This window comes from Mustela nigripes, chromosome 4 (genome assembly GCF_022355385.1).
Source record: "Mustela nigripes isolate SB6536 chromosome 4, MUSNIG.SB6536, whole genome shotgun sequence".
Taxonomy (NCBI): domain Eukaryota; kingdom Metazoa; phylum Chordata; class Mammalia; order Carnivora; family Mustelidae; genus Mustela; species Mustela nigripes.
In genome coordinates this window covers 62,712,147-62,727,587 of record NC_081560.1, presented here as the reverse complement: position 1 = coordinate 62,727,587, position 15,441 = coordinate 62,712,147, and the positions used below count along the sequence as shown (strand labels likewise).

Genomic DNA, 15,441 nt, shown 5'->3' with positions numbered 1-15,441 from the left:
ATAATCCCACCCCCTTCTCCCAAACCCCCTCCCCCCAGCAACCCTCAGTTTGTTTTGTGAGATTAAGAGTCACTTATGGTTTGTCTCCCTCCCAATCCCATCTTGTTTCATTAATTCTTCTCCTATCCACTTAAGCCCCCATATTGCATCACCACTTCCTCATATCAGGGAGATCATATGATAGTTGTCTTTCTCTGCTTGACTTATTTCGCTAAGCATGATATGCTCTAGTTCCATCCATGTTGTCGCCCAAAACCATAAGATACCTAGGAATAAACCTAACCAAAGAGGCACAGAATCTATACTCAGAAAACTATAAAGTACTCATGAAAGAAATTGAGGAAGACACAAAGAAATGGAAAAATGTTCCATGCTCCTGGATTGGAAGAATAAATATTGTGAAAATGTCTATGCTACCTAAAGCAATCTACACATTTAATGCAATTCCTATCAAAGTACCATCCATCTTTTTCAAAGAAATGGAACAAATAATTCTAAAATTTATATGGAACCAGAAAAGACCTCGAATAGCCAAAGGGATATTGAAAAAGAAAGCCAACGTTGGTGGCATCACAATTCCGGACTTCAAGCTCTATTACAAAGCTGTCCTCATCAAGACAGCATGGTACTGGCACAAAAACAGACACATAGATCAATGGAACAGAATAGAGAGCCCAGAAATAGACCCTCAACTCTACGGTCAACTAATCTTCGACAAAGCAGGAAAGAATGTCCAATGGAAAAAAGACAGCCTTTTCAATAAATGGTGCTGGGAAAATTGGACAGCCACATGCAGAAAAATGAAATTGGACCATTTCCTTACACCACACACAAAAATAGACTCAAAATGGATGAAGGACCTCAATGTGCGAAAGGAATCCATCAAAATCCTTGAGGAGAACACAGGCAGCAACCTCTTCGACCTCAGCCTCAGTAACATCTTCCTAGGAACAACGCCAAAGGCAAGGGAAGCAAGGGAAAAAATGAACTATTGGGATTTCATCAAAATCAAAAGCTTTTGCACAGCAAAGGAAACAGTTATCAAAATCAAAAGACAACTGACAGAATGGGAGAAGATATTTTCAAATGACATATCAGATAAAGGACTAGTGTCCAGAATCTATAAAGAACTTAGCAAACTCAACACCCAAAGAACAAATAATCCAATCAAGAAATGGGCAGAGGACATGAACAGACATTTCTGCAAAGAAGACATCCAGATGGCCAACAGACACATGAAAAAGTGCTCTATATCACTCGGCATCAGGGAAATACAAATCAAAATCACAATGAGATATCACCTCACACCAATCAGAATGGCTAAAATAAACAAGTCAGGAAATGACAGATGCTGGCGAAGATGCGGAGAAAGGGGAACCCTCCTATACTGTTGGTGGGAATGCAAGCTGGTGCAGCCACTCTGGAAAACAGCATGGAGGTTCCTCAAAATGTTGAAAATAGAACTGCCCTATGACCCAGCAATTGCACTATTGGGTATTTACCCTAAAGATACAAATGTAGTGATCCAAAGGGGCACGTGCACCCGAATGTTTATAGCAGCAATGTCCACAATAGCCAAACTATGGAAAGAACCTAGATGTCCATCAACAGATGAATGGATCCAGAAGATGTGGTATATATACACAATGGAATACTATGCAGCCATCAAAAGAAATGAAATCTTGCCATTTGCGACAACAATAGGGGCCTATTTTTATGCCAATTCCATACTGTTTTGATTACTATAGCTTTGTAGTAAGTTTGACATCTGCATCTGTGCTACTTTTCAGCTTTGTTGCTCTTTCTCAAGATTGCTTTGGCTGTTCAGGTTTTTGATTCCATATAAATCTTATGATTATTTGTGCTAGTTCTATTAAAAAACAACAACAACAACAACAAAAACAAACCAAACCTACTGGTACTTTGGTAGGGGTTATACTAATTCTTCGAATCCATGAGCATGATCTCTCTTTCCATTTATATATGTGGTCTCTAATTTCCCTCATCAATGCCTTATGATTTTCAGTGTACAGTCTTTTACTTCCTCAGTTAAGTTTATTTCTAGATATTGTATTCTTTTTGGTACAATTGTAAATGAAGTTTCTTTTTCTTCTGTTTTGTTATTAGTCTATAGAAATGCAATGGGTTTCTATATATCAATTTTGTATCCTGCAACTTAACGTGATTCATTTTATTCTAATAGTTTTTTGGGGGAGGGTCTTCTGTGTATAATATTACATCATCTGTAAGCAGTGACAGTTTTACTTCTTCCTTACCAACTTGGATGCTTCTCATGTCTTTTTATTATCTGATTGCTGTAGCTCGGATTTCCAGTAGTACACTGACTACAAGTGGTGAGGGAGGATAATATCCTTGTTGTACTTCTGTTCTTAATGATGAACAATTACGAGCTGGTCTATGAAGTGTAATAATGTTAGCCGTGGGTTTGTCAAAGATGGCCTTTGCTATGCTGAGAACCACCTGTTGAGTTTTTATTATGAGCGATGTTCTATTATTTTTTTGTTTTGTTACAATTTTTAAGGTGAAAATCATATAGTAATCTGAATGGTTATTTCTTTGTTTTCAAGTATTAAGCTTCTGGTTGTGTTTTGGCTAGAATCTTCTTTACTAGGTTGAAAAGAAGTAGCCACAGTGAGCATCCTTGCTTTGTTACTGATTGCAAGGGAATGTCTCTTATGTTTCCCCTAATATTGTATGTATGCTGTTAGTTTTGGTACATAACATTTATCAGGTAAAATGATTTCCTTCTAGTTCAAGTTGTATTGGGAAATTTTTATTGTAAATTAATTTTGCATTATATGAACACCCTTTCAACGCATATTTAAAAATTATATGCCATTTTTTCTGTTGCTGTGAGGACTTACGTTAGTTTTACCTAATATTTAGGCATCTTTGTACTTTCAAAATTATAAGATATTAATGGTTTGGTTAGATAATACTCTTTCATGATTTGACATCTATTTTCATTGGTGAATTTATTAACTGATTTTACTGACAGGGTTGTGCTCTCATGGAGCTGGAGAGATTTTCCTCATCTTTTTTCCCCACACAACTTTATTTTTTAAGATTTCACATAAAAGGGAGTGGTTTGTTTCTTTAAATTTTGGTAAAACTCAAATATTTGATATATCTGAGTTTTTTTAAATTTTTAAAGATTTTATTTATTTATTTTCCAGGAAGAGAGAGAGAGAAAGCAACAAGCAGGCAGAGAGGCAGGCAGAGGCAGACTCCCTGCTGAGCAAGAAGTCCCAGGACCCCGGGATCATGACCTAAGTCGAAGGCAGTGGCTTAACCCAGTGAGCCATCCAGGCGTCCCAATAAATCTGAGTTTTAAATAGTTACAGACTCCATGGTGTAGATTCTCAATTATTCTTGGTATAAATTACAACAACATTCTAGATTACCTTGAAGTATTTATATTAGCAAAATTTATTCAAAAATATATTTTCAAACTCCATTCTATTTGTTGTAATATTGATTTTTATTTTTTCCCCCATTTTGCAGTATAGATTTTGCTTTTTTTTTTCCCCCTTGATTTTTACCTTGAGGTGGTCTATTTAGTTTTGGTCAACTATTGGTTGTTGATTATCTTGTTTTCTATCTCATGAAATTTATATTTATCTGTATTAGTTACATTCTACTTTTTCTTTAAAAAAAAAAAAATTCTCTTGAGTTTAATGCTTAGCTCATTTTAAACTTTTCTCCTTCCCATTTAGGCATTTAAGGCTTGAAGTTCTCTCCTAAGAACTTTTGTGCTGCCTCCCACAGGCCATTTGGTATGTAATGCCCTGGAAGTGTGGTTTTTAGTTTTTACCCATGTGTGTGCATGGGGAGATTTCTTTTGTAATTTTCATTAGTGACTTCTAATTTTGTTTGTCCTTTTGGTTTGAGAAAATCTTTCCCTGGGATTTATTTCACTTTCATTACTACATTGTCCTAGGACATAAGGAATAATTTATCTGGTTGGTGAATTTGGGAAGATTCAACTGACAAGGGGATGATTCTACCTACTTCTTAAGTCATCTAGCACATTTGGTTTTTATTCTAAGCATTGTTCCTTCACATTCTAAGCTCTCTCCTCCAACTTTTCAGTAATAACAGTAATATTTTGACTTCTATTTGCTATTAAATGTTAAACTCCCTAATTGTTTCAAAACACAAGCAGGAAGGAATGGGTTGTTCGTTGACCCTATAAATTCTTAGGTTTTCATCTAGACTGCCTCTGTGTTCCCAAACTATGACATTTTAATGTGCAGTGGTTCTTGGAAATGTTATGAATTTCGTGGCTCTATATGTACATATACATACACATATAAACCTATAAACATGTATGTTCATGTGTTATGTCAAATTCTTATCAACACTTTATCAATTTCTAAGAATACAGTGAAACCTCTCACTTTGCTGTGGATTTTTGTTTCCACTGATTTAAATAAAGGATACTGTTGTGACAAGGGTTGTCCTGGGTGTACAAATAATGTGCTCTCAGTTATTGTAGCTCATAAATAGATGTAAAAAAATATCTCTTATCTAATTTATGAAAGGTAGAAAGATTTTTCTTCCTATAAGCTTTAAAATTCAGGATCATACTCCTAATTCTCAGTCTTAAGCAAGATCTTAGCAAATTACTTATTGAACAGAAAAGTCCATATCTTGTGCTTTTGTCTATCAATGTAAAAATGAATTAAAAAGATTTCATGATTTGCAGCACTCACCATTACATGATTTTGTTTCTAACATTTGCTCTGGGCACAGATGCTGATTTTCTAGTTCCTGTATAATCACAGCTCTAGAACGGACCTGTATTCCACCAAAGCCTAGGTCTTCACCATTCACACAGGTTAGCTGACACAGGCTCCACGAAGACCAGTCCTTCAGATAACAGTCACCTGCAAAACACAGGTTTTTGGTTTATACCCATACCAATAAACAGTGGCCCATAGTAATTTTACTTCTTAACCTCACTGGAAAATGTAGGACTAGCATACCAAAAAAAACCATGATATTTGTAAGATTTAGAAGACTATTTAATATTTGTGAATTTGTAAGTGTGTATCGATGTTACTTTTGGAGTGGATGTTATTGGGTATGGACTATGGATTGAAGGAGCTTGTTCCTTGTGATTCACCTCCTCTGAAGAGACAAAAATAGTTGATTTAAAACCTACCACCACTACTCTTGTCATTATTATAAAAGGGTATATCATCTTGTAGGTACTTATAATTTCAAAAGAATTTGAACTCCGAGGCTGAGAAAACTGGCATGTATACTTTTTTTCTCTCCTATTGCTTACCAGAGGGGTGGAGGTGAGAAAGCCAATTGAATAACTGGAGTAGTGACAATAATGCTTGTAATTTTACCTGATCTACAGCTCAATCCACTTCTCCTTTTTTTCAATCATTTACTGAAGAATAATACACATGAAAAAATGTTGGAATTTTCTCAACGTGATTACAAAACCATGCAACCAATACTCATATCAAGCAATGGGGCATTCTCGGAATTTCAGAAGCTCTTCTTGGGTTATATCTGGAATTACACTGTACATATCTTCAACAAATATTTCACTCCTTTATGTTTGCAAGATCCACATATATTTATGTAGTTTTAGTTTGATCATTCTTACTGCTGTACTTTGTTCCACCATATGAAGATATCACGATATCCATTTTAGTGGTGGTAGGTGGAGAGTTGTAAACTTTTTCTATTAGGAATACTGCTGTTTTGAACATTTTAGTATGAGTCTTTGAACTTTTATGTGCATTTCTATTGGGTTCATACCTAGCAGTGGAGTTGCTGGACCCTGGTGTATCATGTGTTCAACCTCTTCAACCATTTTAAGAACAGGGAAGAGTTAATGAAATATCTTTCCCATATACCCATCCATTCTTCAGGACTGACTGATGATACTGTTCAGAGGATACAGTATTATGATAGACACAAATCCATAGGGATTCTTATCATGTTAATTATTCTAGCCATACCACATGCATAATTCATATTGCCTTACATTATGCTGCAGATGTCTAATATTAGCACAAAGTTGCCTGGAGATCTGATTAATGAAAACATGTCTTGTGTTATAATTAAGAAATCTTGGTCAGGCATGAATTATTGACTAATAGATGTATAATAGTAAAGTGGAGTGATTTTTGTAGATCTTTATAATAGTATATCATTAATATTCAATGTCCTCCTGAAGTGCAGAAAATTCTAGTAAATTTTACAAGTGTTACAAGCATGTTTAAATACTTTTTGGTCCCCCAGTTTTTAATTACGCAGGGGAAACTATTAAAATTTTAAACACTCCTCTCAAGATAAAGGTAATATAACTCTACCTCAGTTATTGCAGACTACATGGAAATAAAGCCTACTAGTAAAAAAGGTAGGTTTTATCTCTCTGCTTATAGCACTTGAAATAGTGTATTTTACAATAGAATTCAAAACATCTTTTAGTAATTGACTGTGATTTATATATTCCTCACCCCCAAAGAATCCAGTTCAGGCTTCAGAGATTTAATAACAACAAATGAGAATGAGACATTAGCTTGTACTAAACATACTTTCATATTGTGACTGTGACCATACAAAGCATAATAATAAACTACACTATGCCTGTAAAAGACAGGACAAGTGTATGAAATGCACATCCCTACTTTAGTATTTTGTTCTTTAAAGTTTGGTAGCTCCTGTATTGCCAATTTTCAAAACCCATTATTGGAGAAAACCAGCCAAGAGAGGTACTGAGATGCATAGATTGTAATTTACCAAAAAAGAACAGCCTCCTCCTGGATATATAATTAATTTAATTAGAATGGTGTGTTTTCCCTGTTGGATATTATGGGATCTTCCTTTCCTCTGGGTCACTTAGGACAAAGTTCAATCTTGTATTTACTTATATTAGTATTAGATTTGCAACTCTCTCTTCCATTAGAAGGTAAACTCAATGTGGACAGGGTATATTTGTCTCTCGCTGTATCTCCAATCTTGAGCCCTCGGCAGGGCCCCCAATAACACTTGATAATAATCAAATGAATGGGTGATTGGGCTGCAGGAAGTATAATGAAAACAAGTAGGAGAAACTCCACAAGGAAGTAGACACCAATGCCTGGCGAGGAGGTCAGTGTTGTGGGTATCACAATAATCGTATTAATGGCCCTGGAGAATTGGCTTTGGAAGAGATGGGCCTTACCAACTTTTAGGTTCGGTCACCTTTCAGGGACTATGTGACCATTCAGCACATCGAAGCCCAAAGGTTCAGTCCTTGGCTCTTCTCAGAGCCCTTACCTGCTGCCACCGCCTGAACCTCAGTCTGTTGTGAAGCAAAATGATTTTATGAAATTTAATTGTGTGTGAGATCTGGACTGAGATCGGGCCAGTATTGGGGGGGGCAGGAAATGGAACAGGGGAATTGCTGGATCAGGCTGTTATTAGCAAGTGTTGGAATGCCCAAGAAACAATACTTAGCCTACGCCTAGAAAGTAAGATTTTTGAAAAGCTCTTTCTTCTCCTGAAGTAGAGGAACCCATCTGTACACACAAAACCATTACAGTTGAATATGCACAGTGAGAAGATGCTCTCAAACTCTAGCATTTAGTTCAAAGGATTGGGTTTTATCTACTGCTCTGTTTAATTTTATTCAGTTCATCTTGATAAACTATAGAAACTGCCAATATAATCACCTCAAATAATTTACCTGCTGAAGAATAAGCAAATTAATGAGAATGAGTGAACCACCTCTATTGTCAGCTTTTTACAGTGTTTAGACACTTAATTCCATTAGAATAAACTTTTGAAAATATGTTCTCCATCTTTAAAATTTTCTTTGACTACCTAAGTAAAAAAGGTAGGATTTATTTTTGTCTCCAATATTTGTTTGCCAAATACTTTTTATCTTGGGGGGATCTTGTTGTGAAATAACATATTTCTTAAAGATATTAATATTTTTCTTATATGCAAATTGAGAGAATAAGCACTTTCCACTGAGGGTGAAGTATAGGCAGTTTATTTCCAATCTTCTTCTTTCCTGGCCTACTAATAATAAAGTGTTTCCCCCATCTTTCTCAAAGCCTTTGGCTCATGTTTGACATTGAACTTACTTTGACTTCTATCTACCCTCAAGTTCTCTGCCTCAAGCCCAAATTCCTAAATATTAGCTTCTCACTGTTTGCCAATTATCTCTAAACTATCTGATATATAATATTTGCTTTCCACATTTTACTGCATGAACCCCTTGTGTCTAACTTTGAATTGGAATAATTTCTTTCAATATTTTCTTCCATACATTTTTTTCTCTTGATGATGTAGCTGGGGATAGCACTTGAGGTTCATGACCATTTGCTATCACACTTTGCATACATTCCATTGTCTTTTGGCTTTCATTGTAACTAAGAAGAATTCTTTTATAATTTTAAATGATTGCCTTCAGTTGCAAGTAATCTGGTTTTTTTCTTGATGCTTTCTAGTTATTTCTCTACATTTTATGTTTTATTTATAATATACCAATGTGCAAATTTATTATTGACTCTATTCAGGACCTAGAGTAAGCTTTCGTTATAAGGACTTAATCTTTCTTTAGCCATTATGAGTTTAGATCCTGCTTCTCTTTCTCCTGGAAGTCCTAAATTTCCTAAATGGAAATTCTGTCATACTTGTCCTGTCAAGCATGAGCCTAAGGTCTTAACTGCCATTCCCTGCAGGTGTTAAAACTCCAGGTGGGTGGATGTCAGCAGAGGCCACATGGGAGACCCAGACTTCACCCTTCACTGGGTAATAAGGCAGTACCCCCTTCACCCACACTACAGTATCCAGTTATTGGCACAGATACTACTGAATGAGAAGAACTTGCTGACAGGACTTGAGTATCTATACAACTTAGACTATACCCCTTTCTCAACCCTGGTGCTAACAGGAAATGACCAAACTATGAATTCTGTTTTGGTATTGTTACCTGGGCAAGGCTGGGTGCAGGTCTCCTCGAGAACCATTTTTTTATTACCATCTATGATGGGTTCAATGTCAGTACAGAATTCTTCATCCACCACTTTGCTGAAATCATCAGCTGATCCATCAGTCACTACACAAGAAATGTTCCTTGTTCTGGTCCCTTCGCCACACTGGGCATCCTGAAATGCAGGAAGAAATAACTAATTAGGAAAAGAAAAATAATTCATTAGCGAGCTCATCACTTACAGTCATCTCTACACCACTGATTTTGATTTATGAGCAGTTAAAGAACCATTTGTAACCCTAGGGAAGAAGTCCTATAGGACACTAGCTATAAAGTAGACAATGAACAATCTATTTGTTTTCTAGCCAAAGACAGGCAAATAAATTTTCATTAAAATGAATCAGTCTCCAAATGATTTAAAAAACACAGGACAGGGACTGCTTATTATCAAAACTAATTAAACAGTTACAAAATGGCAAAGCATCTAAAATCTTCAGGAGGAAACATGCTGTCAGCTCTGAAAAATACTTCTGAAAACAAGTCTCTGCGGATAAAGGACACACATTTCCATATAACTTCTTGAGATCTGATTACCTGCACTTGGCATAGAGACCACTGGCCATACTGCCACTGGTAACAGGGTTTCACTGGGCAAGGCTTGGACTGTTCCATCAGGGCAGGGCATGGCCGCCCATCACCCTGAAAGGGCTGGGTCACTGTGCGTCTTCGGACCATTTTTCCTTAAAGAGATACAAAGGGATGCAGCTCTAGTGACATATTTGTGCAAGCGTGTATCTTGAGAGAGGGCATCACAGACATTTCTGCTGAGGAGACCTGAGGGGTGAGTAAGGCTCAGACGTTTTGGACAGAAAGACACTGACTCAACCTTTCTGAAGATTATCTGGTAAGACTTAAAGCAAGAAGGATATTTTATTTCCTTTTTTTTTTTAAAGATTTTATTTATTTATTTGACAGAGAGAGATCATAAGTAGGCAGAGAGACAGGCAGAGAGAGAGAGAGAGAGAGAGAGAGAGAGGAAAGCAGGCTCCCTGCTGAGCAGATAGCCTGACGCAGGACTCAATCCCAGGACCCTGAGATCATGACCCGAGCCGAAGGCAGCGGCTTAACCCACTGAGCTACCCAGGCACCCTATTTCCTTTTCCTCGACCTTGGGTCTAATGTTAATGAAGGTACAAACCTGTGAGGCCACATGTTTGAGAACATTCTGACCAAGGAGACCAGTCGGAAAGTTGACAGTTGACCGGGCATTCCACCATGCAGGATGTGTTCATTGGCCAGTTCTTCTCCAGGCCAAGCTGCAAGGAGAGAGGCAGATCTGTTTGTCCTGAGCTGGAAGCACGGCTCAGTGCTTAGAAGAAGGGAGGAAGAGAAGTAGAGTAGTGGAGAGGAGAGGAAGAGAAAGCAAGAAGTATAACAGAATAAAAAGGTACCTGGAGGTCAAACACCCACACTTAAAAATAGAAAGTGGCTCAATCAATCCAGAAGAGTGGGAGCAAAGGGCACAGGATGAGTGCTGGAGCCCATTTACTCAATGCTGTTGAACTGTTTAAATAAGTCATGAAAAAAAATTGGCTTAACTTCCCTAAACAAGGAATGAAGAGGTGTAAGCACAATTCCTTTCCATTAATTAAAAACCAAGAATATCACCAATACGTAGATCTATAGTGGTATCTCTGGGATATAACTTATTTTTTCACGTGCATGTTAAACTGAAAAGCAAAAGGTTTGAAAGACAAATCACCATTCGAAACTATTATTATAACACACTGAAATAATACAAAATATTAGTTGTTAAGTACACTATCTCTTTCAAAAGGAAATATTGTTCAATAGAACTTTTAATTATGACTATTTCATACGCATTTATTATTTTTTTTTTACAAAGATTTTATTTTCTAAAACTGATCTCAGCAGCTAACTGTAGGATAACTCCCTTATTCTGGTTAGCCTCTCATCAGATACTAATATTGTGACATTCTGTTGGCATTGAGTTCCTTACTTAAGCATTCTACTTTTAAAATCAGAGATTTCAAACTCATTGTCTGTATACACAAACAGTTAAAAAGTCCAAGGTTCAAAGTAGCATGAACATAGAAATATTTAAGAGCTTGTTAGAAGAGTACAATTTTGGGGGCGGGAGTAATCCTTGGGAATTTGCAAGATCTTGTTTCATTTCTGTATGGAAAGGAAGTTCAAATGTCTAATGTACATAACAAAAGCTGGCAAAAGAAAATTTTTCTGAAATCTTGTGTTGTGGCCCAAGTATAGCTTGTGGCTCTAGGTTATCCGCTGAGAGAGGATCAGGTCATGACTGCAGGCTCCATACCTCTGCAGGCACTGCCATTATATTCTCCACCAGTAATACTTGACAAAGCTGAGCATTCAGTAAAAAAGTTTTTTTTACTATTTTTACCATATCCATTGAAGTCTCATAAAGTCACTTAAAGCCATGGGAGGTCGAAGAAAGACTTACAGTGATTATATGCAAAAAATGATGTGTAACATTTAAGGTAGACCATTGTTTTCAGGAAAGAAGATCTGAATCACAGAATTCAACTGTTACTGACTCATTTCACTACAGAATTGAAAAGAATGTCTGTGTATAAATGCCCTGGGCATCCAGTAGTAAGACATTTTAACCCTCTGCTCCTTTTTTCCTTCTATTTATTGTGTCCTTTTCCCCCCCTCTCTCTTACTCTCTCATCTGTCTAAACCTATGTGTCTAAGTAAATGGAATCTGTTCAGGGATCAAAGAATAGGAAAGGAGAAACCAATTACTAGATATTGGGTGAATAAAGAAAACATCAAAGGAAAAATGCTATATACATGCTAGATGGGTTTAACCCTAATTGTCCTTTTTGTTGGGTAGGAATGGCATTTTTTTTTTCTTTTTGGCTGTTAGGGACACAGCAAGAGTTAGCTACTGCTGTTATGCTGAATGCAGGGTTTGCACATGTATTAGTAGGGAGGCAATCAATCCATTATTAAAAAAGATAGCCAGCTTTTCTCAGGGCTATTATTTAATACTACTGCATCCATGGGGATGGATAAAATGGGATAGGAGTTGTTTATTCCAATTCCTGCAGAGAGAGCACTATTCTCCCTAAAGACAGTGTTTACTAGAACGTTATAATTTGAATCCCTAATTGTCACCACAGCATTTGAACATTATAATATTAGTGCATAAGAGTAAGTTTATCTAGACTCCTGGATAATTGAAATTAGTTATTTCTCAGGGTTTACTCATATTTCACTAAAGACATAAAGGAGTCTGGGTATCCCTCTGTCCTATAGTCATGTTTTTAAATTGGTTTTGTATGATTTGGGTTTAGCTTTCACAAAGCTCTCAGCTATTCATGGTAGATTTCATTCTAATCCAGGATGACATTTATATGTACATTTGCAAAAAAAGGAGATAACATTAATTAACTAGAAGTAGATCAAAGCTCTCCAGCCAATATATGACTATAATAATGTTCATTAATACTAATGTTATTTTTATAATGATTACATTACTTTGATGTTACTAGTTTCAAAACCAAATTAATTCAGGTATAAAATTTACAATTAAAGTGTGAATACACTAAATTATGTTATAAGATGGTGGTGAGTGGAATTTATTAAGTAAACAACTTGGTTTCAGCACACTCGGGAACTCCGTTCCCATGGAAGATATAACGAAGTTGTTAGGGCCAACATGACAAAGATATCAAATGGATTAAGATATTTCCATCTCGAGTTTTTTCAGGAGCTGGAACAATTTACTATGGGCTTATATAACCCCTGGGATGTTTAGATACAAGTTATGGTCACCATGTTTATTGAACCCTAATGGAGTCATAAGCTCCTCTCTCTCTGTCCAAGATCTATTGAAGCTCCTGCTTATCTTGTTTCATGTTTAACCCAGTGGGGCTTACATGCAGGAGAGGTTAAAACCTGTCAGGAATGTGAGTACACATTTGGTATGGGAGTCAGACAAAATCATTACAACATGAAGTGTAGCTTCATGAAAGCTAAGAAAGACCAACAACTATGTTTCCCACATTTCATAAGGTCATACTTAGAAATGACGACATCACTTTATAAACTGGGAAGTTAATAGCTACTTTATAAACTGGGAAGTTAATAGCTACCTCCGAGTTACAGTGGCAGACTTCACTCCTTTGTCTGAATTTCAAGCTCTCATCCAGACCTGAGTACTTAGACTCTCACAGCTGGATATTAGATCCTAATATCAAAATCTGCTACCAAACCACATGCGATCAATGTTTAGCAACAGAGAGAATAAATGATGGCTCTTGGCAGGTGTCCCAGGCAACACAAAATTCACATGAAATTACAAAAGATGATGAGTAGTCTGATTAAGATTTATTGCCTTTATTCACCTTGATTACTTATTGTTCCCCAAGCATTTCTTTCAAAATAGGCTAATTAGCATACCTTTGGGCTCCAAGCAGAACAAAATACAGGAAATTATGTGTAGAAATCAGTACTTGGACACTGTTTCTTTACAAGAGGGTGCTTAGCAGTCTCTGAATAGTGCAGAGAAACATCTGCTGGCAATGAGCTGCACTGAGCACAGGTCACTTGGCTCAGCATGAATCGAAATTATTAGGGAAGAATTTATTCACAGATATAACACAGTATCCCCTCACCTCTTCACAATATTTCAGGTCAACCGACTTGCCATCACTTCGAACACAATCCAACATCCTGGTTTTAATGCCATTTCCACAAACTGCCTTCTCACTCAGCTGACATGTACTCCAGTCTGAAAGGAAGGGAGCCCATCAGAACAGAAGGCTACGTAGGAAACAGATTTCAAATGAAACTCTGATGACCTGAATCCCATATTTAATTCACAACTGCTTCCTAAGCCCCACAATCAATCATCCCACATGCAGAGCATATGGGTCCCGGCTTTGAACATATCAAAAGTCAAATGGAATTGCTGGGGTTGCACAAAGCTACAGGGATTATTCTTGAAGGCAGATGTCTACTTGACAATCTTCGACAGCTAGCCGTTTGGTGACATTGTGAAACTGGCTTTGGCCTGCAGATCAAATGTCACTTAAAATTTTCTTTCCCTAATAAAAGGAGAAATTTAAAACTCAACATTAGTTTTATTTTAGCAAAATCATCATAATTTTAATGGGTGCCACTTTAACTGTGTTGCTTTAGTCAAATAAAATACCATTTGGCTTACTGTTCATTCTTAGAATATTTTAAAATATATACTTATTTATTTCAAAATCACTTTTGGCCAGATCTATTTAGTACTTTTATTTCATGTCTTTTGCAAAATGATTTTTTCATCTTTCCAGAGTAGCATAGCATATCCTGGAGAACTGTGACTTCTTTATATCATCAAAGGAAACTGAAGAGAAAAACCTAAGGAAGCAAAAAGCCAATCTGACTACTGTGTGCTATGGTACGAGGTTTGGAGTTTATTTTGGTGTGAGAATTACTCGGGAAGAATTCCCAGATAAGCTTCAGTATTGCCATGCATCATGTAAACCAACACATTTTCTTCTTTCCTAGACTCTCTGCCTTGATGGTATGGAAGGGTTATAGGAAAAAAGGGAATTCCTAATAAATCTTTTTTTCTGAATGAACAACCCACGTATCCTTTTTCATCTGTACCTTTGATAATACAGAAATATTAGTATCTTTGTCATATACTTTTTGGTAGCTCAAGATTACCGACATTTTTACATCAGACTAATTATGCTCATAAACTATCTCCACACAAAGAATTGTCCCAGGATGATATAGCTATTAAACATCTCCTGAAGAGAATGTTTACCTTTAAGTAAACCTGATAATTATGGGAAAGATATATCTTTTACTTGCACCTTCCCAAAGTGGGAGGATGTCTTGAACAGGATCACTTAGACTCTTCACAATCTGCCTTAATCCCCGCATCTCTTCACAATATTTGCAGACATCCTCTACATCTTGATGTTTATTAAAAACTATTTCTGTCTTTAAATAAAGAATTATCTCTTGGAAAGTAAGCATCATGTCCAAGAGGGCCACAGATGGGGATGAACAGTATTTACGTGGTTGCTGCTGGGCTGGAAGACGTGCGATCTGGCTTACATCTCGGGGATGAGGAGACTATGCACATACCTGTTACATTATAATCGTAGTGGAAGCAGTTTTTGTTCAGGTTACAAGGTTCCTTCTCAACAGCATTAGGGCAGGCTCTTCCTTCATCAGCGGGTTGTCTGATGGGATCAGCTGACCTTTGCCGGAAACTACTTTGACTGCAAGGCTGACAAAGAAGAAAGATAATTACTCTTCCTCAGAAAGGTGAATGAATACGCAGCCACACAAGGGCTGATATATTAGGGAGAGCACTGGAGCAGGAGGGAGACTGTTGGGGCCGCTGGCTAACATGAACAATCCCATTACAACTAGGTTTCATCATCTATGAAATCAAGGTG

The 15,441-nt window shown here is 36.8% G+C and overlaps 1 protein-coding gene across 1 annotated transcript in view; it reads right to left on the bottom strand.

Moving 5' to 3' along the window:
- THSD7A (thrombospondin type 1 domain containing 7A) overlaps nt 1–15,441 on the bottom strand; it is a 469,954-nt gene that overhangs the window by 16,415 nt on the left and 438,098 nt on the right. Inside the window, exons 18-23 of the mRNA XM_059396774.1 lie at nt 15,125–15,269; nt 13,648–13,763; nt 10,170–10,287; nt 9,566–9,711; nt 8,972–9,146; nt 4,737–4,910 (exon numbers count right to left, since the gene is read on the bottom strand). Coding sequence (XP_059252757.1) covers nt 4,737–4,910; nt 8,972–9,146; nt 9,566–9,711; nt 10,170–10,287; nt 13,648–13,763; nt 15,125–15,269 — 874 coding nt within the window. The remainder of the gene's footprint in view (nt 1–4,736; nt 4,911–8,971; nt 9,147–9,565; nt 9,712–10,169; nt 10,288–13,647; nt 13,764–15,124; nt 15,270–15,441) is intronic.